General features: G+C 39.0%; 1 protein-coding gene across 1 annotated transcript in view; it reads right to left on the reverse strand.

Annotated features, from left to right (window-relative positions):
* The window catches only part of gli3 (GLI family zinc finger 3), a 182,165-nt gene continuing 155,534 nt past the window's right edge, over nt 1-26,631 (reverse strand). Inside the window, exons 7-15 of the mRNA XM_084399264.1 lie at nt 25,332-25,536; nt 20,488-20,704; nt 17,473-17,586; nt 16,407-16,547; nt 6,275-6,424; nt 5,939-6,103; nt 5,216-5,509; nt 2,770-3,166; nt 1-2,442 (exon numbers count right to left, since the gene is read on the reverse strand). Coding sequence (XP_084255390.1) covers nt 110-2,442; nt 2,770-3,166; nt 5,216-5,509; nt 5,939-6,103; nt 6,275-6,424; nt 16,407-16,547; nt 17,473-17,586; nt 20,488-20,704; nt 25,332-25,536 — 4,016 coding nt within the window. The 3' untranslated portion in view covers nt 1-109. The remainder of the gene's footprint in view (nt 2,443-2,769; nt 3,167-5,215; nt 5,510-5,938; nt 6,104-6,274; nt 6,425-16,406; nt 16,548-17,472; nt 17,587-20,487; nt 20,705-25,331; nt 25,537-26,631) is intronic.

The raw sequence follows: 26,631 nt of genomic DNA on the forward strand, positions 1-26,631 counted from the left end.
TTTCACAGACCACATTTAAACATTACATGCATATGTCTGTTATATTTATCTTATCTATAACATAGTTACCATTTTATTTTTATTTATTTTTGGAGGAGGAGTTCACAGACTACTGCATAATAGCCAGAAATTTACTCTCTTCTGCGAGGGTGGTAAGGAGGGAGCTCATGTCACCTATAGCCATGTTGTTAGTGCCTGGATGCATGCTGTGAAATGTAGCAGAAACACGAGGAGTAGTAAGTCGAGAGGAAGTCCGAGACAGACCCTGGAGAAAACTAGGACTGATTATGTCAGACACCACACTACCCTGCTCAAAGCCATCCTCAAGGATGGAAGAAATATCTAAACCCATAATATCTAGGACACCTGGGCTTCCTTCTACCGTGCTGGTAACCTGATCAACCCCAGGGGACAGAAGAGCCTCAGAAGGTGTTTCTGTCTCTTCTGTCAAGGACTCCATTAGACATGACTGTGCTATGTTGTGAGAAGATGAAGTTTTGGACTCTTTTGTGTCAAAACACTCAATAAACACTGGCTGTTGTTGCTGAAAGGAAGAGCAAGTGCTAGTTTGAAGGTGATCATCTGCCTCAAGCTTCAGCCCTGAAACCTGATTTGTAAGGGAGCAATTGGTGCAATTTCCATTTCTTAAGCTTTGCTGCAGGCATGAATGTGCATTTTGACTGTTGCTTACATGCTGAGTGGAGTAGAACTGTGGGTGATATAAGCCTCTATGGCCACTGTTGACAGGTGGGTGGGTCATAGGAGGCTGGGGCTGGTGAGGCAGTAGTGTTGCCGGGGACAAGCTGCAGTTTGCTTGTCTTTGCAACAAAAGGTTACCGCTGATTTGATGTGTTGTGTGATTTTGCTGGAGGTGAGTTTGGGATATTGTTGTCTGCTGGGCACAGCTAGGGCGGATGGGCCCCAAATAGATATGAGAGAAGTCTGGTCGACCAAAGTTATTGTGCCTTGATTCCATTTGGGATGTTGAGGAAGACTCAGTCTTAATGCCTGGATTAATCTTGGACTGCTGCTGGGCTGGTTTTGCAATTTGTTGATGCTGCTCTGGATGTCTGCACCTGTAGCTCATACCTGTCATGTCTCTTTGAAGACTTAAGTGTTGATCTATGAAATCTGTATGCAGTTGTTGCTGCACAATCATGTTTCCAAATCGACTAAAGGGGTTGCTCACAATGCCACTCTGGTCTGACCATCTTTCGCACCTCTGAGATTGCTGCCTGGGTGGAGTAAAATCAGCACTACCAGAGCTCACTTCATTCCACTGGATAGGCATTACATCTTTACTAGTGTCTTCCCCTTCAGCCTCTTCCTGTTGCGGGCTGAGGAAGTTCTGGCTGTCTGCAATACCCTGGTCAAAACTGGATCTTTGGGGACTGGAATCACTGCTATGGTTGTGAGCCGATTCCTGATCTTGAGAATGGAGATACTGTACCAAATCATCTGGTAGGATGACTTCATTGACATGTAACAAAAGACCATCCTGGTCCATGGCCAATTCCTCAAGTGCTGATTGCTCCATGATGCTAGGAGGGCATGGAGAGTGTAGACTCTTCTGAAAGCTACCTACTTGGCAGGTATAGTTCTGCAGACTTAGACTGTGATCTTCTCCATCTGAGTAATGATTACTAGCAAGATGGAGTAATGAATTCATGTTGTTTAGACTGCTAAAACGCTGTACCTGTGGCAAGCCGAAAGCACTAGGATCCCGTGGGCGCACAGGGTCACTGGCTCTTCGATCGCTATTCCCTGGACCTTCACCAGGGTACAGTCCTCTCCGTTGATACACTGCTTGACTGCCTTGTAAGTTGTGCATGCCATCACTACAGCGACGTGGCCTGACCAGTGGTGGTAGTGTAAGCTGGCCTGTGTTCTGTCCATCTCCCATCAAAGTCAGGCGAGTCTTTAGACTCATTTGCTCCATGTTGGGCAAGGGTGTGGGAGGAGGCCCACCTGTAGCAGCTGCATATTTGGCCTTCAGGTGATAGTGCTGAGCTGGAGTGAGGTTCAAACCACCTCTTGCTCCCATTCCAGTTCCTCCGATACCTCCACTTCCAACACCCCAGCTTCCACCGTACATCATCCCAACTGAACTTCCTCCTCCACCTCCACACTGGCTGGCTTCACTGGAGCGTCGGGAGGCATCAGTGGAGATAGGGTCATACGAATCAGTGGCACTGAGATTGTGGATACGCCGATGATGGCTGTGCTCAGACTGCGAGGCCTGGCTAGATCGGCGGCTGGAGAAGCAGGGGGAGATGCCAGAGGAGCGACGGCTGCTGCTTAGGTAGGCAGAGCTGGTGTTGCTACCACTGCTGTCCCGCCGTTCATGCAGCAAACTCAAAACTGTCAGCTCTGTGTTGGACGGCTCAGGACGTGGAGAAAGCTGGAGCACCCCCACAGAACTACTCCTACCAAGGCATGAACCTAATAATGAGAGATACTCTTGTTAGGAGAGGTTGAATGTTATCATTATTATGCCATTATAGTCATATTTAGACACAAATGGGTACGTTCACCCAAAAAGAAAACTTCTGTCAAACTGTACTCACCCTCACATCATTCCAAACCTTCAAAATATCTTATTTTATGTTCCGCAGAAGAAGTCATGAAAACGACATAAGGGTGATGACAGAAGTTTCATTTTTGGATAAATTAATCCTTTAAGTTTAAAAGATTATAAGAACACCTGGTGGTCTGCACTTAAATTTGTAGAGTTTGGTATGTTGACAAAGCTCTGAAAGTAAAACTTACCCTTTCCTGTGAGGGCAGGCAGGGCCTGGCCTTTAGGGGGTGGTGTTGGGGACAGATGTCCCAGCCTAGGCACAGCTCCATTCACCTGCCTTAACCTCTCCATCTTAACATGTTCCATCCAGCGTAGGGGCCGTCCTACACTTCGGCGTGTCTGCAAAGCTAGTGTTGCCGTCGTGGCTGTTGCAGTGGATACTGTAGAGTCCATAATGGGGGCATCCTCCTCCTCTCCCTCTCCTTCCTCTTCCTCCTCTTCTTTTTCCTGGTCCTTAAGCACTGCCACCTCCCCCACAAACCCAATGCTGTTTACAGCAAGCTGGACTCCACGGCCGATATGGGGGCCGCCGGGGGACTGGTCACTGCCGCATGAAGACTGACTGCCAGGGCTTGGCTGAGACGTCTAAGAGAGAAAGAAAGAAGAGAACATATTTTTAAAATGTTACATTTATGACAAAAATGTAACAATCCTGATATTTTGGCACATTTTCTATAGGTGAAACAGAAGAATGCAATGAGGAGAATGAAATGCAATGTTGAGAAAATTTCTCGCACTCAGCCATATTACAAGACCTATTAGAGCAGATGTCTTCACCCCTGCCCCTGGAGACCACTGTCCTGCAAAGTTTATTTCCAACCTGCTTCAACACACCTGCCTGTAATTTCCCGAATACCTTAATTATCTGGTTTATCTGGTGTGTTTGATTAGGATTGGAGCTAAGCTCTCCAGAACAGTGGGTCTCCTGGAGCAGGATTGAAGACTTCTGTAAGAGTATATGGTTAATGTGAGCAATAATTCTACACAATTTCTTCTTTCTCAGTTTACATAAAACTGTATTTGAATCAATTTCATCACTACGTCAGCATGGAATGTAAACTAAAGTAAATCACAGACGTGTGAGAAACAGGTTCCCTCATGCTCACCAGCTGCCAATAAAAGAACTAAATGACCAACAGCGGGAGTAGAGGTAAGCTTGTTTGCCCCATTTTCAGAAAACAGGGCACATGAACAATGGTCTCCCTGTAGAGCTGTTGGGTCCTAATTAGGTTGTTTTTTTGTGTGTTGCAAATGGATAATGGCTGCTAAAGAATTGGCTATCTTGATAGTAGTGGTGTAAGAAAGCTTGTATTTTTCTTTGCGATTTGCGATTGCGTTTTCTCAACCTAGAGCTGTACAAAGATCCAGAACACAATGAAACCATAAGTGCAGTCACAGCTCACTGATTTAAAACGGCAACAGAGTTCCAGAGCCAAATACATAAACAGTTATTAGAGGTAGCTTTGTCATGCAAGCTGATATAATACTCATGTGACCATAAGCAACAATATTATGACAACAAAGTATGCACCATGCTTTAAATAAAAAACAAAAAAAATATTTTTACATTCAGCGTTAAAATATGTAAGAGATGACATGATGCTGTTGACCGATGACTGAATGAATAGCCAAAATTGATCCAGATGGCCCAGACTTCAAAGGATAGAATGAGTAATAAAAAGAGAAAAGATCAGACCTATAATAACATCACCATTCTCACCTGATCACCCACTGTCCTTATTAAGAGAGGAAAAGTAATGCGTGTGGTAGTGGACAAAAAAGATATTCAGTTATTTATTTGCACATGCAAGGCAAAATGTAGCTGGCTGTAAGCAAGTATTAGCTGAGCAGCTATGAAACCAGGAATGTAAGGGGACATCAGTTTTGAAGTAAACATTTGTAAGACAAAGGCCAAACACTGCAGTTAAATTTGGTTGTCACTTCACCTCTTTAATGCTTAATCCCGTTATGTATACCCGCAGTGACAACTGCATTCTACAACCGTATTAACTCCCGAAAAAATGCAGGTAGTGACAACACTTCTACGCAGTGTGTATGTAACCGAACAACTAGTTTTTAATGACATATTTAAATGCACATCAGAGATATTTCTCTCTTCTGTATGTGTTCTGTAAGAAAATCACAGAGAAATAGGTACTAGGCTTGACTCATTCATGTTGCCAGATCTTGCTAAACAATAGCAGACATGAATAAGCCTATAATAAACCAAAATAAATCCAAGTGCTTTATATTGGAAATAAGGCCTCTGTTGATTGTGTTTTAGTTAAAATTTCAAAACATAACGATTCTTTGGTTACTGTAATATTACTTTGTTCAAATATAGTGGATACCAAACATGTGAGACGCCAGAACATTACTATGGATACCACGGTGTTAATCATCAAAGGAGTGTGTTCTGTACACACACACAGAACGATAATTTAGGGGATTCACTTCTGTATTTAAATACAGGAATACTCCTGAAACTTTCTAGCTTGTACATGGTCAAAAGGACATAAAAGGTTAGATTTCAGTTTATTTATTGTACATTTTTAGAGATGAAACTTTAGCATAAGTATAGCAAACCATTACTTTTTGTAATTTATTTATTTTTTTACATGGAAGGAAGCTTACCATGGGTTTTTCTGTTTTGATTGACTTCACTTGTAGACATTCATCCTGTTTCGAGGTAGCGTGGTTATACTCCCTTTGGTCCGTGATCGCTCCGAGAGGCAGTTGTCCTGGTGACCGGCTTTGTTCATTACCTCCAGGTTCTCGTGGCTGAGGTGGGGGTCGTGGGTATGTATCCCCACGCTGTTTCTTGGTGACGTGGGCTTCAGGACCATGTACAGTCTTAACATGTTTCCGTAAAGAGCTGGGGTCAGTGTATCGCTTAGTGCAACCAGGGATTTTACAGACATAGGGTTTCTAAGATAAGTAAAGAGAGAGGGAACATCGGCATCATATAGAAATATTCAACTTAAAGTCAACATGAATGGTATAGTCACAACCCATTCTACTTCAGAGATGTGATGTATTTTGAGTAAAAAGAATATTCAGTGAGAAAATTATGTAGGATGGGACCTAATTTTATCCATCAAGAATTTATCGCATTCAGAGAGGAGCTAGCTGGTCGTGATCGTTATATGAAAGGAAGTTGGATGGGCTGAAAAATAAAATGGCATGGTGATGTCAGCGAAAATTTAAAGTTGTTTCAGAGGTGGATCAATAGGTGAATTGTTCACCATAAGACCAGGAACATAAGAAGTTCATAAGAAGACCAGGAACATACTTGTCCAAACCTGACAGTGTTAGAAGCAGGCATTTTGCTTGGTACACTCATGTGTGTGAATTTACCTCATTGGAATGTGTGCGATTCTGGTGTTTGGCTCGGTCGGACGCGTTGGAAAACGCTTTGTTGCAACCTTCATGTTCACACACATATGGCTTCTCTCCTGTGTGTGACCGCAAATGTGTCTTCAGATTCTCTAGTCTGGAGTAGGCCTTTGAACAGCCTTCAAACTGACAGAGAAAAGGACACACAGTTGCATAGATTTGTTCTAGATAGGCCAAGGCTTTTGCAGCAGGTAGGTTTGTAGAAAAAACTTTTTCAGATCAAAAGCTGTTCTACCTATTGAAATGAGTGTCTAAAAAAACAACAAAAAAAACAAATGTATTTAATGTAATTCTCACCGTGCATTTATGAGGCTTCTCTCCTGTATGTCTGCGCATGTGCACCACCAGCATGTACTGGGCCTTAAAGGGTTTTTGCTCTCTTGAACATTCCTCCCAGCGACACACAAACTCCTTCTTTTCTCCATGGATATGGTCATTATTTATGTGCTGTGAGAGGAAGAGAGGGTCAAAGTTCATGTTAATGAATAATATGATACATAGTATGAAACATTTACCACACTATGCTCCGGTAAAAAATATTTCCCTTATGTCTACTTTAACAAGAGTTGTATATTTAAAAAATGAGTTTACATCTATTAATGTTTTACATGTTAGATTGAATGTACTTATTGACACATTTTTTGAGTGAGTCAAATATTTAACATCTACTTTGTATGCAATGCAATGACATTGTTGTGCCACTAGAGGGCTTCAGGATCACACAGTTGAGGCTTCAGTAACTGCTCATCAATTGCTTAACCACTGCAAGCACAGAGTATACTGTATACATTTTACTCAAAACAATAAATATCTATGCAATATCTTATAGAAGAGATTCTGCATCATAAAACTAGGGGTTACACTATGGAGGATATCTAAGATTATGGTGTCTCATTCTCTAGTGGTCAACAGCAGCAGTCTTTAAGGGAACTTTTAGAGAAGTTTGCAGAGCTATCTCAACATTGAAACGCATGTTGAGCATCAAAAGAAGCTACTCAGACATCTACATGAGTTATCTTTTCCTTGTCTTTTGTCAGGCTTTATGTGCAGTTTGTATGGAAGCCCATTTCTGCACACATAAGAAAAAAAAAGTGCTTTTGTAAATCCAAAAATGACATAAAAAGTCATAATTATGGCATAAAATTTCAAAATTATGACATAGTACAAGATTAAAAGTCAGAATTATGACATGAGTCAAATATTTTGTCTTAACTTTGACGTCATCAAGATATACTAAAGCGTGATTTTTTTTCTTATGTGGCATAAATGGGCTTCTATAGAAATGTAAGATCAGTTAGTCCTTAACACTTAATTTCAATTACTTTAATTCTTACAATCAATTTCTTTAATTGGAAAACAATGCTATATTTGTGTTGTATGTTTGTGAAAAGTAATTGTTAAAAATCTCTTTATGTTTATTGTAATGTAAAGTCATTCAGACTCTATGATTCTCTTTCTTTCTTTCTTTCTTTCTTTCTTTCTTTCTTTCTTTCTTTCTTTCTTTCTTTCTTTCTTTCTTTCTTTCTTTCTTTCCAAACTCCCTGCTTCTCCTTACAATGATCTTTCTCGTGTCAGTTTCCCCTTTTCTTTCAATCTCTCTCTCTCTCTCTCTCTCTCTCGTCTGTTCAGTATGCTCAGTCTGTTGTGAGTGATCATGGTTTGTGAGTCTCAGTGTCCGATTTAAATGGGATTTCAAATAAACCCCTGTCACCTCCCATCACTATAGGCCTATGGTCTATAGTTGACAAGTGCTGACAGATGTGCTGCTGTGGCAACTTTTGAATCTAAGGTTTTAGAAGGGGTGGATTGGGGGATGTGTTGGGGGTGAAAGATATTGAAAGTTTAGTGAAAGCATTTCTAATGCCAGAGCTTTCCAACTGCAGCCCATCATCTTCATTCGCCCCTCTTGTTGATACTGTCACCCCTGTCTTAACCAAACCAATTACTTCCTCTCACTCGCTGTCATTTGCCCCTTCTCTGTCCTACAAGCCATCAAATCCCTGTTGCGTTTCTTCTATCTTTCTCTCAACATGCTGCCTCCACCTCATTTTCTCTATGTAACCCCTTTTTTATTTGTCTGGCCATCTCTGTCATGCACACACGTGCAGCAAGGGAGTTGTGAAGGGCTGAAGGTTTCAGAGGAAAACACACACTTTCACGTAAACCGCTGAGCAAATGAGGTCAACATCTGGCATCCACACAAATACAACAGTGTGCAGCACTTATGAGTGCTTTTCCTGTCCTGAAGCCATTTGATTTAAAAGGAACAGACACAATATCCTGAACATAAGCGAGTGGGATTAACGCATTCCAAAGCAACTGAGCATCTCTGCAAGAGATAGAACGATCTCGTATGGAATACAGGGAAGAATATGCAAGAGAAAGACAGACAGACAGACAGACAAGCCAAGAGAGAAAGACAAAACAGGAAAAAAAAGACAGCCTGAGTTGACTTCCCTTACATACAGAGTAGAAGAGGGGACAGACCAGACTGACAGCTGCAGTCCAAGAAAAGGCAGAGTGAAACAGCTTCTAAAAAAGAGTGAGAGGTGGCAGCAGAGACAGTGAGCAGAGCTCATCCTTTATTCCTCTTCATGACACAAAGGCGGCCTGCATCACAGTCCTCCCCGTCACCTCGCTGCAGTTACAGCCAAACTTTCACAGAGTTTGGTTGAGAAACATGCACATTTGTGTGTGAGCTGAGTGAGTGTATATGTGCACACTCAATATTTGCACTTCTTCATCACTAGACGTCAAAGTCGGACTGTCATTCAGATTTTTCTTTTCGACAAAGAGTTGACCTTCAATCCCCTGTCTGGGTTGAGTTTATGTCAACTGATCACCATGAGAATGCCAGACCTTAATTGAGAATAACTGTGTAACAAATTTCCGTTCGTTTTAACATCTTCCATAAAACGCTGTGTATGGAACTGCTTTCTTAAGCCCAAAGTATTCACTTTTGACACAAATGCTTAGAGTGTAACCGAAAACATAGTCTTTTAAAGTAACTCCATTTGATAGTGTGCTTGAACACAGGAAGTCGGCACATGTACACTAAAAGTGTAATTTTTGCCTTATTTTTTTTCCACTGTCTGTGCTAGTTATGACCAATAAAAATGTCTCTGTAAAAGAGGTGGACAGTAACAAAGTACATTTACTTTAGCATACTTTTTTTTACTTATTATTTTTTTCTGGAAACTTGTTACTTTAACTTCACTACATTTGAAAGACAAATATCTTACTTTTTACTCCACTACATTTCTGTTAAGGTCCCTTGAGTAGAAATTAATGTTAGTCAGGGCATGAATTTATTTTTATTTTCGTCTCTAAAACGTGATTGGATTTTTGTCTGATATCCTATCAGTAATCCCTCTTGTAGAACTTAAAGTTAAAGTTTTATTTTCATGGCAAATAAGTATTCCTGTTTTGCTCTTTGTTAAAGCAGTATTGCTGTTGGTCAGTAACACAGCTTTAATTTACAGACCACTTGATTAAAATGTGCATGAATGGATACACATAGATGTGTACGTCTTTTGTGGGGGTGGTAGGAGTGTTAAATAAAATAAAAAAGACGATTATGGCTGTCTTTTTTGTTTAATTTCTATAGGTTTTGTAACATTCTAAAAGCTCTTAATTCCACAGTTACTACTTACTGGTAGGTGTATTCACTATGTTGCTTCAGAGGCATAAGGTACTGTAACAATGCAACAATAATAAAACAATGCATTGACATTTACTTTTTACTTTTGATTCTCAAGTGCTTTTAAAAGCAAGTACTTCTGTACTTTTACGTAAGTAAAAATTGGTCTTTACAACTTTTACTTGTAATGGAGTAAAATTTGACCAGTAGTATCTGTACTTTCACTCAAGTAAGGAAGTTGTGTACTTTGTCTCTGCTCTGTACCCCATTTAAATGAGAGTTTCATGTACAGTATTTTTAAATCCCCTTCAAGTCCTCATCAACAGGGTGTTTATTGTTGTTCAGGTCCGGCCGCCCGGGCCAGTGCTGCTTACCTTGTGGTCAAACTAATTTCAGTCAGGACCACTCTGTTTGATTAAGATTATTGTAGAGGCTCTGAATGTTATTTGGCGGTAGGCTTCGCTCTGAAGGGTTCAGCTTCTGAGTTGTCCACAAGCAAACCTTGCTGAGGTTTTAACCATCTACCAAGTTAATTATTAACTCCTATGGTGGCTTGAGCCCTTTTTTAAATAGACAAATAAAGAAAATGTTTGAATATTTTTGTCTCTTTTATCCAATTCCCTTGGCCTGATTTACTTGACCAATGTTCTTTTTTGGGGGTAGACTGCATGGATTTTTGAAACAACTGGAATAATTGAGGTGAAGTGATTTAGAAATGTAAAGCGGGTAAGACTTCATAATCACCCAGTTAGAAACACCTTAGAACATTTGTTAATCAGAATCAAGAATGTAACAGTGCAGCCATATAATATGAATAAATCACAACAGTCCTCAGTTGCCCTCTTAGCTTTTAAAGGGTGAGAATCAAAATTTACAACTCAATCAACTACTAATGTCTTCAGCCCACTGTCCATTAGTAAACTTAGATTGTTAGTGACATAAATACAGAATTAAGTAATGTAATCAGACTGTATAATTTCCTAAAACAAGAGTGACAAGATTCCCACATCTTGTCATCATTCCACCCACAAGCTCACAAGTAACTACCTACTATTTATTTGTATATTTTGGTATATTTGTGGGAAAATCTGAGAAAAATGTGCTGGGAGTTGCTTTCCTTTTTTCCTTTTTTTTTTTTTTTTGCTGAAAGTCTTCAGATCCTTAAAAGATGTATGGAAGATTTCTGCTAAATTTGTAGAAATCACAGATTCCAAACAATTCTAAGCATAGCTAAAAACCCTTATCATGAGAAGATTCGCTCGGATTAATGAATATTTGTTGATTTATTTGCCGACGACTCGATTTAAAACTATTCTTTTCATTCATTCATCCTTCCTTTTATTCCTCGCTCCAAGTGGGATTCCCTGTGGCATGTGATCTGTCTGCCGGCCCTGTCGCTCGATAACACAGAGAAAGAGCAGCAGAGAGAGATTGCAACACATCCCTGAATGCTGGTACTCTCGCTTGTACAAATGAGCTTAATGCTGTCGTGCGTGATGCATGACCTGGCCACGCTGATAAAAGGATGGAAGAGGAAGCGAGGGAAGTGTTTTGGGGGGTGACACTAATGCCCTAATGGCCTGATGTAATGGCAATGGTTATTGAGCGGATGATGGCGTTGTTGTAAGTGAACGAGGCTGCAGCCAAGGGAAATAGACTAACAGGTGCTGATGCTACACGTGCAGCTTTGAGGAGAGATCTATTCATCTTCGGCCTGCCATGGTACAGGACAACAGCAACCACTGGGACTCCCAGACTCAGAGGAAGGAACAAGATGCTTACTTTTATTTGTTTGCTGCATGCAAATACAAACAAATGCACCCTGGGGCATAGCTCCAGATATATATTTTTTGCTTTCTTACATTACTATAGAGCAAAATGGCCTGTGTGAAGTTGAATATTTTCAGATTACTGCTTTCCATCATAGCGCACACATGCATTAGGGATGTGTATAGGCAAGAATCTGGTGATACACTCCGCATCGCAATACAAGGTTTACGATACAATCAGGGCTTGACATTAACACCCGCCAACCCGCCAAATGCGGGTGGATTTTGCTCGTGGCGGGTAACGCAGTCACTCCAACTAGCCACTTTGGCGGGTTGAATAATTGTAGTCTTTTCAAAAGGCATCTGAAATAAGTGTGACACTACGACACTACAAATCCCATAGGGCTGTCAACGAATATTCTAAATTCGAATATATATTCGAATAGTTTTAAAAAACAGAATTTCGAAGGTGAAAATGAATATTCGAATGTGGAAAAACGAGGCGCGGCTGTCTGCTTTGCGAGTGGGCGCGCTGCCTGAGGGATCATTTTATTTAACGTTAAACAGAAACATTTCTGAAGTGTAGGCTACTGTACTGACTGAATAGATATTGCATGAATAAGGTAGATACAGCAGTTTCATGCACTGCAGGCTTCCACTGGTTTGATTATTTACCGTTTCATGTCAAGGAAAAGTTCCATGTTTACCACAGCACAGCTCGCTCGGAGCGTTCAATGTCGGTTCTATATACTGTAAAACTTCAATTAATGTTAATAATATTTGTTTCAATCACTGAATGAAGCCTGCTATATAAGAGTCGCGACCTTAAATTGCTTGCACAAAACTCTTGATCAGCACTCAACATTTGCTTATTGTTGTTGTTCATTTAAACTGCACAGAGCGCGTGACGCCTCATTCATGCCGCAAGACCTCCAGACACGCGTAAACGCGTCTTTACACTCGCGCCAGACGCTCTATTCGCGTTTGGTGTGAACGCAGCTTGAGGGAGGGCGAGAGAGAGAAAGTGCCTGCGAGTGAGCGAGCGAGAGTGAGTGAGGTCTGCGGTCTTGGCCATTAGTTGATTTACTTGTTTTCGTGTAGGTAATACGTTGTCAAATATGTTTAAACTTAAATAAACTACCTATACAAGTAGTTATGTCTCTTTGTATTAATTTGTCCTGTTATTGACGTAATGCGCGTCATTGACAAAATGTGCAACCAGATGTTCGAATAGTTTGAAGATAAGCTATGTGTTTTTTTTTAGAGGGAATATTCGAAGGTCATTTTTGAGCAATTTTGACAGCCCTAATGAGTATTGTCGCTAGTGACCGACAACAAAGAATCGAAGAGACAGCTAGCTGCCCTGCTGGAGTTATGTCGTATGCCGGTGGAGCAATGTGGCAACATATAATACATAATACATGGTTTTATTTAAAAAAAGGAGCTTTACACACAACCTTATCAGAGCTAATGATAATGACCTGTATTGTTATATATTTATGTAGTCTTGATTTGGGTGGATGTAACAATGGTTTACTGAGAGTATACTTCAAAGTGTACTTTCATATACTAAAAAAATGTACTACAAGTATTAAAATAGTAAACTACTAGTATACTTATGTTCACTTGTAGTACAGATGCAGTACAAATGAAAAAAACTTAGTTGTGAACTAGTTGTGCATTTACAGTACACTTAAACATATACTTTTATATACTAAATAGTGGGCCAATTTAGTCCCAAGCAGTATTGAAATAGTACACTTACAAGTTTACTACTAGTACATTGATATAAGTACACTTACTACATAAAGTATACTTCATAAAATTAACTTTTTTTTTTCGTAAGGGACAGTTTACATTCAGAGATAACAACACTGCCATATTGCAGTCGGAGTTAAACCTCAAAACAAAGCCACTGCCACAAATCTTAGATCTAAACAGATAATTAAATATTGATACAGTGTTTTTGTGAATTGTGTTTCAATATTTTCTTACAACCCTAACGTGCATGAGTGCCCAAATTTGAAGCTCTCTTAAATTCATCTGTATTGTATTCTTATCTGGTTACTTTTTCTAGGCCATGGCCTAAAATGCAGCCACACATGAAAAGTGCCTGTTTACACGGCAATTTCACAAAGCTCCGGGATCCGCAACAGCATTTAGCGTTATCACATACATACTAATAAATCATGCTTTCTTTTTTCACGTCAGTTGCTAAAGCGCAATGAAAAAAGGAGAAAAAGCTGACAAGAGGCATAAAAAGATGGAGAGCAATAGTAATGTGTGCGGGGGGAGTCAATTGGCATGTGTAATTCAGCGCAGCTTTTCATCTCCGCATAAGATACTCCAAACAGATAAGGTGTCTAATCCTCTTCCTGATCAAAAAAAATCTACATTTTGCCAATTAAAGGGTCCTTGCCAGCAGCCAGATAGGGGTCCGCCTTCCCACTCAGCCCAAGTTTATCTCCCCCAGCACAGGGAGGAGCACAGAGCAGCTTAAAAGTGCTATTCTTACCATATACACACAAGGACATAGACCACCCCACAGCGCCACCATCAGTCAAAACCACCTTGAGGGTGGAGGGAGAGACGGAGTCAGAGAGAAAGAGGATCTAAAATTAACTCTTAGTAAAACAGTCAAATGAGAGTACAAATGGACTCTAAAGTGTAAAATGGCTAAATATTACACTTTGGGTATTTGGTATGAGTTAATAATTAAAAATAGTAGTTTCCTACAACAAATCAAATATCAATTCAGCAGATTATGTAAAAAATTAGGACACTATATGATTCAGTTGTTGGATACAGTCGAGGAGGTCAAGACTTCTGAGGTGGGACAGGTCAAAATCACCATTTTATTGGGGTTAAAGATTCATGTCTCTCTGTTTCGTTTATCACTGGGCATCCTTGTTTACCAGCAAACCCACACGCATCAGCTAACATTAAAGAGCCCTTATGAACTAGAGTACCCCTATTGAGTGAGATGCAAAGAGAAAGACTGAGAGAGAACCAAGGCAACCTGATTGGGGGTAATAAGGGCCAGAGTGTTTTTTTTTTTTTTTCGGGGATAAGTCAAAAAAAGAAAAATAATGAAATAAATCAGTACAATTTGACACTCGATTGGTATATGCTGACTGTGTAGAGCAGATAAGTGCACTAAGTTGCAGAGATTTGATGTTTATCTTATTGAGAGCGCTAAGCTGTGCTGATAAAAAAGTGCAGCAATGTGTCATGGTGTGAGCATGTTTTACATCACTGATGTGCTGGCAGTTTTTATATCGTTAAGATTGTTCTAAAATATCACAGTGGCTCAGTGGTTTTGTTTCTATGCTAATGTATCTTACTTTTTTTCCCCCACATATCACAGTCTAATTTTAGGTTGGGATATAGTTTTTCTGTGCTGCGGTTGTAAGTTTTTTTTTTAGCATAATAAATCTACAGTATATAAACATTTATTTAATAAAACATTTGTTTTTCCAAAGTGTAAACAGAAAATGTGAACAGAATGGAATGTTTGGATTTATTTTTATTTTTTCTCCCACCAAACAATCTTATGGAGGTCGTGGGATATGGGGGAGGGGTCTTATATCTCTTTGATATATGGAAATACCCCCCCCCCCCCCCCCCCTCCCCACCACTCTTTGTTGGATGAGATTCACTGTGGTCCACACACTGCTCTCATCCTATTACTGAGAAAAGAGCGATAAGAAGCCTCATCCCTTGCTCAGTTGAATTAGAGGGGAGAGAATGAATTAGAGTGTAGGCAAATATTTTTATTAGCATGTGGCTATGGCAAAATAAAACACAATAATTGAAAAAAGGCAAAAGAATTGGAAACCAAGCATTTTTTTTATGAGACAGAGTGATGAATATCACAGTGATTTGAGGAATATCAGATGTTGATTTAAGAAACTATTTCATTTTCAGTGCTTAAAAAAATATGCTAATGGAGGAAAGTAAAAGAATTAGAATAGAATAAAACTCACTTTTTCACAAAATAATACTCATTGGGTTGTTGATATGATATTTAATCTGTCCTACAATGTGATACACTCAAACTATTTTAAACAAACAAAAAAATATATTATTATTATTATTATTATTATTATATTATATACATTGTATATATGCATTTATATTTTAATTACCTGATATAAATGAAGACTACATATTTATACTTTTTAAAACGTAATCTGTGATACCTCAGGACTATTAGCAAAAAAAGCTAAATGAAGATTGTGAAAATTTGTCATAGTATTTAAATGTATAAGTTACATTGTAACAGATATAGTAATTAACTATATGGCTAGGGTTAGGATTGGGTTTGGTTTAGGGTTAGCTACATGTAATTATGCATAATTCATAATTATTACATGTAATTTATCTACCACTCAATTACTAAAGTCAAAATTTTGATTTCAAGATTTTTCTAAAACGTATAAAAAATGCGTGATATATAGCGAACAATGTGCACATCCCTCTCTCAAATACACAGTCAAGAAATTGTCAAGATCTTCAAGCTTTGAGCACAGGCCTTCAAATGTGGGAGGCAGGCCATTCCAACTGGAGGCTTTCAATTATAGATAGGGGTTTGCATGGCCGCCATGGATTGCCATGGATTGCCATGTCAGAGTAAGGATAGACAGCCTTGGAGAACTGGGAATCTTTCTATCAGATGTGTGCCTTTGGGGTTGGTGTGTGTTTCTTTGAATGTGTGTGTTTGTGTGGATGATAGGAGACAAGAGCGGTTAAAAGAATGGCTGTGTGTGTGTGTTGTCCAGAGAGAAGTGGTTAAGGGAGACAGAGTGGTGTATTTTCAACAGGAAGTGGGCTTTCATGTCCCTTCAATCTATGCCCAAGCTTGGGAGTAGCTGTGACAAATGGGATGTCTGAAGCGAAATATAGGCTTTCAAGGTGTGAATGTGTGTCTTTTCCACCTATTTAAGACCCTTATCATAAATGATTCTATTAAGAGACTCAACATTTCCATAGATTAAACACAGATGTTTTGTCCACTCACATGCACAAGCTGCTCTTGGGTGTCGAACTCCCTGCAGCAACCTTCCCAGTGGCAATTGGTCTCATACACTACCTCCGGCTCTTGCTTGCCCTCCTCTTTATCGCCCTCCTCTTTTACCAGAGTCATTCCATCCATTTGCTCCTGCCACAAACGCATGCAGCAAATTGGTGAGGGCATTTGGGTCAATAATGAAAACACATTTGAAAACACATACAAATATAACGCTAATGTGTATTACTGCAGCGTGATGTGAAGGAAATTACTATGTGTGAAAAAATTATATGTGTGGCCTGGTATATGAGAGTTATTCAACAGTGCAGATGAGACGGTGTATGATAAATGATGTTATTTGGAGTACATGACAGCTAGATGAGCTTATTTGTAATCATAAACACAATGCTAAATTTAATAAAAATGGATCTGCTATTTGGAATACCTCTTGAGAAACATTTAGCTGTATGCCTTTACAGGGATGTTATTCTTTTTATCAAGGGAAAAATGCCCTGGAAAAAGCACTTTGCTTTTTAGGTGCCACAAATTATGCAGAATTGGCGATTGTTTATAAGTTCAAGAGGTGTTAACAGGTTTGGAAATGGAAACCAGGTTTTGTGAATTCAGAGGCCTGCAGTCAAATGTAGGTTATATAGTACATTTGATTTAGCTCTGTTTGGACCACAAAGTGAGAGAAAATAAATGAGAAAAACAATAAAAACAGAGGTCTTTTTACTCAATTCAGCAGTCGCCCAACCATGTGTCAGTAAAATGTGTCATCTAATTTTTCTTTCATTTTTCCATTCAGTTAAGCATCTGATTAAAAGAAAAACAATTTCCTTCTGAAGCTGTGGAGATCAATGGGGCTTATCGCATCTGAAGCAGTGCCACAACAGGCGACCAAATCAAACACACAAATAAATAGCTTTACAGTATGTAACATAATTGGTCCCAAAGCTCTTGCTGTGTGTGCATGTGTGGAAACCTTAATTTTTTTTATTTTTTTAGGTTGTGTGTGTGTGTGTGTGTGTGTGTGTAGCCCAATATATATGCATGTGCACTTGAAGATGCATACCTGCATGCTAACAGCTCCGGGGCTGGGTTGCTCCTCATCTGGTTTGAGTTTAGAGCGCTTGTGGTGCATGGGATCACCTGTGCTGCTCACAGCCGACTCGCTGGTGGGTTTAGTCTAGAAATAAATATTTTTAAAAAACACACATAAAAAATAAGTTACCACATAAAGAGTATAATCATCATTATCATAAATGTAGGTCCAATTTTATTTTGGAGGCTGAATGATTACCATATTCATGTTCACATTCATGAGATGGTACTCCAAGGTACTTCAAAAAAACAGTATTACCATTGTCCATCAAAGGATAACATTGTGCCCCCTTGTGAAAAAGAAGTACACTTTAGTTTACTTATTAGTAGCCTACGTAAATATTATACTTTTAAAAGAATATACTTAAAGGTGAACTGAACATAATGTTTTCAGACACTTAACTGCATGCTAATTGCAATAAAATGAAAATGTATTATAGATTAAATTTGTAATAAGCTGGACTTTAGAGTGCTTTTTTTGACCAACTTAAGTAGGACTTATTAACTTTATATGTAATTTATTTTTATAATAACTAAATAAATTATTAAAGTGCATTGCCGAATGTACTGACAAGCTGTCAAAGTGCATTTAAATGTGTTAAGAAACATAGATATTGTCACCATTATGTGCAGTTTAGTTTTGTTCATGGACTTTTGGTTTGTAAATCTTCAGTTCCTGTGTTCCTTTGTTTCCCGCCACTAATCTGTAACCATGGTCTCTATCTATCACCACCACAGCTGTTTGTCAATCACGATTGTGTATTTAAGTTCCTCTTTAAGTGGCTTTTTATTTCATTAAAATTATATATATATATATATATATATATATATATATATAGGCCTATATAAATGATTATTATTTTATTATAAAAATATGCTTTTGAAATTTGATGCACACTAAAAGTGCTCATTCAATAGTACACAAGGGACTAGCATGGAACATAACTGAACTAAAAACTACTGTATTGCTATAGTCCAAAAAAAAAAAAAAATATATATATATATATATATTACCACTGTATTTTAGAGAATACCACAGTACTGCGATGGTATATCAAAAAAGCTTGATTTTAACATTGTACTATTCTCAAAAAATGGATCTTCTTTGTTAGTGTAATAATACACATGCATATAACAAATCCACTTTGTTAAACAAAACCCCCACAAAAACAAACACAATTAACATGTTGAAACAGACATTATTCTCAATTTCTCCCTGAACAGCAATATCCCCTCTTCTGACTCTATCCGCTCATTCACTGCCTCTCTCTCTCTCTCTCTCTTACTCTCTGCCAGAGGAAGTCCCTTGTGACTGACCAGAGCCAGTAAAGAAGAAGGACTCGGTGGGAGAGAAAAAAGTAACATTCCCTGGATGAGAGAGCATGATTCCTTGGCTCTGAAGGAAGGTTTATCCTGCCAGACTCCTCTAGCAGAGCGTTTAACTGCTTTCAGCTTCCTTTGCTCTTAAATCACACAAAAATACAGGAGACGTGTGAAAGTACTTATTGACATTATTGTGACTCTTTAATTAACATACTGTACATGTACAAAATTGGAAGATATTACTCAAAATGAAGCCAAAAAGTAACTGTTTTGCATTGAGTATTGAAAATAGAGCAGATGAATCTGACATTTTGGTAAAGGCACAGGGATTCAGTCAAGGATTTAACCAAATATATTTACTAAGCTGTTCAAAACCCTTTTTGGATTGCAAAATGATTTATTTAGCAGAGTGACCAGTGCATTAACTTGCCGAAAACACCCGTTCAAACCTTGCAAATCATTCAAGTTTTTAATGATATTAGGGTGAGTAAATGACAGCATGTTTGTTTTTGGATGACCTATCCCTTTTAAGCTCAAGTTTCATGTTTATGAATTTATGAATACATTTTAAAGACAATCTTAAGAATATATATTGTATACCATATGAAGTGTATAAAACTAAAATAAAAAAAAAGTTCCTTGAGAGCTTAGAAATTCAATAAAAAAAACAGTGCTCTGCTATTTCTCTGTCTGTCACATTGAGCAATGCTCACACCTTCTCTCTTTTTCCATTAATTGTTCTTTTGCAACCACATGGTGAGACAAATGTCCCATGATGCCCTTCTATTAAAGAGCCTGGTGCTGTCTGTGGTCAGGCGGGGGAAATGGATGACAGTTGGGACGGAGTAGTGGGTCTGTAATGGCTTGAAAGGAGAGACTTGGCATTGGGACAATCTCTGGAAACACTAAGAGTTAACTTACTAAAGTAAAAAAAAAATCGAGTCAACACGGTGAGTATAAATGGATGGGAGCACACTTGGGTGAAAAAACGAAAGAAGAAAAACAGTTTTACGCTCATCCTTCAAAGGGAAGGTTTGAGAATGTATCTGTGTCTGATTAATGGTGGAGGTGGTGGGATTTTTGCTGTTAACAAGCTAGGTGTTATTTCTCAAAGGTACCTTCCAGGCAAGCTCACCAGCTCTCCACATCGAGACACAACATAGAGACTACATGCACACAAGGGAAAAACTCCCACGAGGCCTGTCTGCAGCCACACTTTCTCAGCTGTTTATATATGCTGCTGTGTTGGTGGTGCATGTTTTCATGAGCCACACACAATAACAAATAGCGCTGGCTCTTGTGATGATAAGCACTGAATAAATTTAAGCCTTGAGGGGGAAAATCACTATGTGATCTAAACAAATTCTATTTGCTGTTTACACCCAAAAGCAATCATGTTAAATGATTTAAAAATGCATTGTGTTGCTTAAACTCGAGAAAGAAAAAAATCTTGCTTCATCTAATTTTAGCTCTCCCAGCTTTGCATTTGTATTCTAACTGACTTGTGAAGGCGGTTAACACGTGCTCCAATAAAACCGAGATGTAGTGCTCATATGGGAAACACGAGTTCAAATCCAGCTTGCGTTAAACTGTCTCGTCTCCATCATCTCTTGCCATCTCTCCATCTTTTCTATCAATAATTCATACAGTATTGAGAACTGACCTGTGAGTCATTTAAGGTTGTGGAACGTTCTGTAGGTGCCAGGCTAGAGGGGGGGATCCCAGGAACAGGTCTCTGGGTGGCAAAGGCAGGAGCTGGGTGCACGAGGGGCGGACTGTGTCCGAACGCAGAACCTACGATACCCGGTTGCCGACTGATCAGCTGCTGATGCATTTGTAGTGCTACAGGCGTCGGAGGATATGCAAAACTCAATGCAGGGCTGAAAGACAAATAGAGGAAAAAAAACAACAGCTTATAAGAAAGATTCAACCATGAGAAAGTTCATGTTGCAAATGAGTGAAATGGTGATGTGGTAGATTACAAATTTTCTTTATATAAAATTTGCCATTGATTGAATATCAGTAATTTAATATTATTTATAATACACTATAATTCGATTTTTAACGTTTTCTGGAAAAAAAAAAGAAGTGAAATATTACTATTTAAAGTGACTGTTTTATTATTTGAATCTATTTTAACAAGTCCTTAAATTATTCCTGTGAAGTAAAATTTTCAGCAGCCATCACTCCAGTCTTCAGTCACATGATCCTTCAGAAATCATTCTAATAAGCTGATTTGGTGCCTGAGAGTCTATGAAAACAGTCGTGCTGCTTAATATTTTTTAGGGATTCTTTGATGAATAGAACATCCAAAAGAACTGCATTTACTAAAAATAGACATTTTTATATATTATATTTTATATATATTTTTTTTTATATGAAATAAAAAGTCTTTACTGCCAATTTTGATCAATTTAATGCAGCCTTGCTAAATAAAATAATTAATTTCCAAACAAAAAAACACAAACTTCTGAAAGGTAGTGTAACAGCTGCAGGCCAGAGTTACACACACACATCCAGAGTTACACAACACATCCAGGAGTTACACACACACATCCAGGAGTTTTTTTTTTATAATATAAAATAATATTATCAATAAAATACAATTAGTAATATTAATAATTACCATTAGCCCAAAAATACAAATATAATTTACTACACTGTTAATCTTAATTAATAAACAAATATATAAACAACAACAATTATAAACCCTTTAAAGAAAGGTTCCAATATAGTTCATGCAAAAATTATGAATCACCTGTAGAGAATAAAAGCTGTATTTAAGCACACTATTGAACTTTCATATATCACCTCCTCCTCTATAGATGCCACAGTCTCTTTAATGACAAATCCCTGGTGCTCAATAACAGACATTCATAGGGGTTTCCATTCATCGTGGGACATGCTGGCCGCTCCATACAAGCTCATACATCTACTGGTCTTATTAAAGGCAGAGAGGAAATCAATGTAGCTGGACGCTGCATGGCTGACGCAGCTGTCTCATCACTCATTGGGCTTGGACCCTCGCCTGCCATGTCTGTCTATTCATGTATACACGAGATATGACTGATTAGCTTACAAACAGTCACTGATAATCACTCTCAGTGTGGGAAAGAGGAACATTTCTGTCATCTTTTCTTTCTCTGAGACCCCCACCCAAACATAGGTAAAGTCACCAGGTAAAGGCATTTCCTAATAGTGCTGGATGGCAGATGTCAAACTGAGTGACACATAGTCAGGGATGCTAGCTATGTCTCACACTATGTCTCTTTGGTAGATACATCGTTCAGTTTGATAGAGAAGTTACAAAAACTGAATGTCAAAAAAAATAAAAAAATCTCATCTCCGGTTTAACATCTGTTGTAGTACTCATTACAAATTAATTAATAAAATTGTCTGAGGAAATTAAATCTCAGAAAAAAAAAATTCATTTCACATACACTTCTGGGTTAAGTAATTATTTAATTTTTTAAAGAAATTTACACTTATTCAGCAAGGACACAATCAGTTGATAAAAAGTGACAGTAAAGACATATATAATGTTACAAAAGATTTATATTCCAAATAAATGCTTTTGAACTTGAAGACTTGATCGCACAGGTAGGTAATCCACAGGTAAAAGTTCAGTCTAGAACGACGAGACCAAACCCACATGTGTTTTTGGTGCTGGCTTTTATGGAGGAACTGATGATGCTGATGGCAGACAGGTGTGCACAGGGGGTAGCCAGAGAGGATGATGGGAAACGTAGTGTGCTGAGGTGACTGGTCTGGTGACTGAGAAGGACATGGTAGTTGTCCGAAGGCACAGACCAAGATGGCATTGCAGGAAATGGCGAAGGGCTGACAACCTCTAGCAGAGGCAGGGCTGGAGGACTGGCTAAGCAGGGCTGTGATGGAGGCAGATAAAAAGGTAGACAGGGTTGAATGTAAAAATACATTGTTCATGCAGGTATCTGTGCTGTCTAGGAACAGCGATGAAAAATCCAAAATGGGGTGGGATAGGGTGGGAGACGATACCTCTGCGCTGAAGTCAATCAGCCAGTCCTCAGTCTCAAAATCCACCAAATTTCCCTCGGCCACGATGTCGTGGGCTCACAACCCTGGTCAGACTCACTTGGGGGCTCCTCTTCCGGGGCGAGTGTCCATACTGCCCTCTTATCTTCAGGCACTGGCTGACGTGTCACACGGTAGCTCTCCGTCTGCAGGGGGTCACACGTTTCCTTTGTGGTCGATGGTCGTGGAACGGACTCTGTGTCCAGCTGTAAACATTCTCTAGACACCAGATGATAGCGTCCCTCCAGTTCAGTCCAGAGGTGTCTGGGAGGTCTATGGGGTGATAGTAATTCACCCCGATCCAGAGCAGAGACTTCAGGGTCTCTGCGTCAAAGGGGCTGGTGACGGCAAGGCAGAAGGTCTTGATAAAAAAAAAGTCCAGGTTCTCATGAGCCACAACAACAAATCGCGGTGCATAATACATTTTAGGTCTGGTCTTCTTTCATGGAACAGAAGAATGCAGACACAGGTAAAATCTGAATAGTTTATTGAATGACACACAGGATGGTAGCAGGTGTGTCTCTGGATTGCAAATAGTTAAGGTGAAACTGGCAGGAAAATGACTGTTCTTTTCTGTTGTAGGTGGAGATGACTGGAAGACCGGCTGACTGGAAGACGAGATGATCACAGAAGACTGAAGACTTGACAGTTCAAGATATGATCGCACAGGTAGGTAATCCACAAGTGGGTAGTCATGTTGAAGTTCAGCCTAGAACAACGCGACCAGACCCACTTGTGTTTTTGGTGCTGGATTTTATGGAGAAACTGATGAGGCTGATGGCAGACAGTTGTGGTGATTGTTGAGTGTGCACAGGTGTTAGCCAGAGAGGATGGGAAATGTAGTGTGCTGAAGTGACTGGTCTAGATTGTGCAACAACATTGATAATAGTAAGAAATGTTTCTTGAGCACCAATTATTATTATAATTTCTGAAGGGTCATGTCTCACTGAAGACTGGAATAATAGTTGTCATTTTAAATTAAAATAATAATAATAATAATATTTGTTAATTTAAATAATAATATTTCACAACATTACTGTTTTACTTTATTTTTGATCGAATAAGTGCTGCCTTGGTGAGCATAAGAGACTCCTTTCAAAAGCATAAAAACTATTTACTGACCCCAAATAAACTGTACCATTTTATAGTAGTGTTCACACACACACACACACACACACACACACACACACACACACACACACACACACACACACACACGCACGCACAGACAGACACACACACACACAAAAACTCAGTGAGAGCACTATGAGAACTTAGATAATGTACTTATTTAAACAAAAAATTTAAGCTTACTATTTTTGGCAGAGAGTAGGCAGTAAGTCGGAATATGGGAGTGTGTTGTGACTGGGACAAATTTAGATATCCCAGCTTAAAGTAGCATTAGGTTGATCAGTATCTGAATATTGATTAGCCCCCATGTCAATAACAGTCTCATTGATGTCACAAACGCTTCATTATCCACTTAAAATCTGTCTGGACTCCTGCTATGAACTGACCAAACTAATTGAGCCCCATATAAGTGAGATCATTTGAAAAACATGAATTATTCAGCTGTTGAAACAGATTAAACGAGATTACAAGGCAGAGGATGGTCAGTGAACACTTAAGAACAGCCCCCAGGTTGAAGCACTATTGAATTTCAACTAAGACATACTAAGTGGGTGAGTTTTATTCACTTCATCCACAACAGATTCTCTCTCTTTCCCATTAAAGCTTGTGTTACTGTCCTCAGCCCAGACTTCGCTTCCTTCCCTTGTCCCCCTCTTCATGACCCTTTCATTTGTCATTCCCCCTTCCTCTCCTCCTTTCCAGCATGAGCGATTGCGTAGCGGCAGTGTTAGGATAAAGCTCTCCTCAGCTGATGGAGAGAACATTAATCAGGTGATGCATATCAGACAGACGAGTGTGAGGGAGGAGGGGAGGAATATGTTCACACGCTTCCTCCTAATAGTGCTCTCTATGTTCCCTCGTTTATTTCGCCGTCCAGTGTTCATTCATCACTTCACTGCTGAGGATGTACTGGAGTGTCCACTTTCAGCACGGGTCGCTTTTCCTGTCTATCTCTTTCTCAGAATCTCTCTCGCATTCTAATGCCTCTTGTCTGTTCCAATATACACCACTCTCTATATTTTCATACTTGGTACAGGGTCCAAGTTTGGAATGACAGGAAGATGAATAAATAAAGAATTTAGGGTAAACTATCATTTTAAAACCTGTCAAGTGAGAGACGAAGACTGGCTCATCTCAAAAGGTTGTGAGTGACACAATAATCTGTCCTGAAGGAAAAACTAAACAATTCCAATGACATATGACGTACGAAAAAAAAAAAAAAATTTGTAAACAAAAATAATGTAAAATCCAGTTTTATGGCCAGTCAGAAATAATTCAAAAATGTTTTGTTAAAAAATCTTTTTTATTTACTCTTGTATGTACCTGATAGTGCCGGCTGAGAGGTGTCCGTAGGATCCACTGGTGGATGAGCTGGAGCGGGAATTATTAAGAATAGTGACTAGAGAGTTGGGCGAGGTGCGAATCATGGCCTGCAGGTCAAAACTGGGGTCAGACAGGCATGGGGAGCTGGGAAGGGGTCGTTTTCTGCTGGGCCGATTTGTGAACCTAGGACTGGGAAATCGAGAACCTGAGGGAGATAGACAGACAGAGAGAAAAAGAAAAAGAGCATAGTAAGTAAAACCTAATAGTAACACAAATGTCAAAATGTATTCTATCTTAATTTTATTGTATTGTATTTTTTATTTCAGAAAAGCTGTTACTATCGAAGAGATATGGGAATTACCACCATTACCTGTAAGCCAAATATTTTATGGTCATGCCTGTAGAGCACAACTATATCCCTACTGACATAATTTCCAAAAATGTATCCCATTTTCATGTGGACAGTATATTGTTATTGTGAACTAACCACACAGAGGGCTTTACATATATTATTATTTTTTAATTATATGTAATTTATTCATCATAGACAATGCTTTCAACAACGATTGCATTTCCTGCATTGCATGCATTTTGAACACACTGTAAAAACAAGTTCGACTACACTTTTCCCACTGCTTTTTGGCAGCATCACTGTGATATTGAATCATGTTTAATTGGGTTGAATAGTGTGACAACACTGAATGGAATTGCACTAGTTGTTTTTGAAAAGCTTTCTCTAGAAAGCAGATCGAACGCAGACAGGCCCCTCCACTCACACACAATGACTGGCACCTACAGATTAAGAAATGACTTTTGTTGTCTTTTCATTGGCAGATGTCACAAACAAGAAAGAAGGGAGGGAGAAGTGAAAGGAGGAGGGGAAAAGAGGGGTGCGGGGGTAATGGTGGTCTTTTGTTGTATGGAGTGACACAATGACTTTGTGACTCATATTTTTTTCTTTCAGTTATTCTGTACTTTTTTTAACAGAAAGCATGCAAACAAAACAAAATTACGCTCTCTCTCTCTCTCTCTGACTCTCTCCATCTCTTTCTACTTTGACACATACAGTGATTACAGGGTCTGTCATTCATATTTAAATCACTGTGTGTGTGTGTGTGTGTGTGTGTGTGTGTGTGTGCGTGCGTGTATTCACACATTTGGAACATCTTTTTACATTGTTAGCATTCTGCTTAGAACTGTGATTTAAGCCTTTGAATGATTTTGGATGTGTGAAGCACAACAAACACAACGTGAATAATATTTAATTAATTAATTAATAATAATAATAATAATAATAATA

The sequence above is a fragment of the Rutilus rutilus genome, assembly GCF_951802725.1.
Source record: "Rutilus rutilus genome assembly, chromosome: 24".
Taxonomy (NCBI): Eukaryota; Metazoa; Chordata; class Actinopteri; order Cypriniformes; family Leuciscidae; genus Rutilus; species Rutilus rutilus.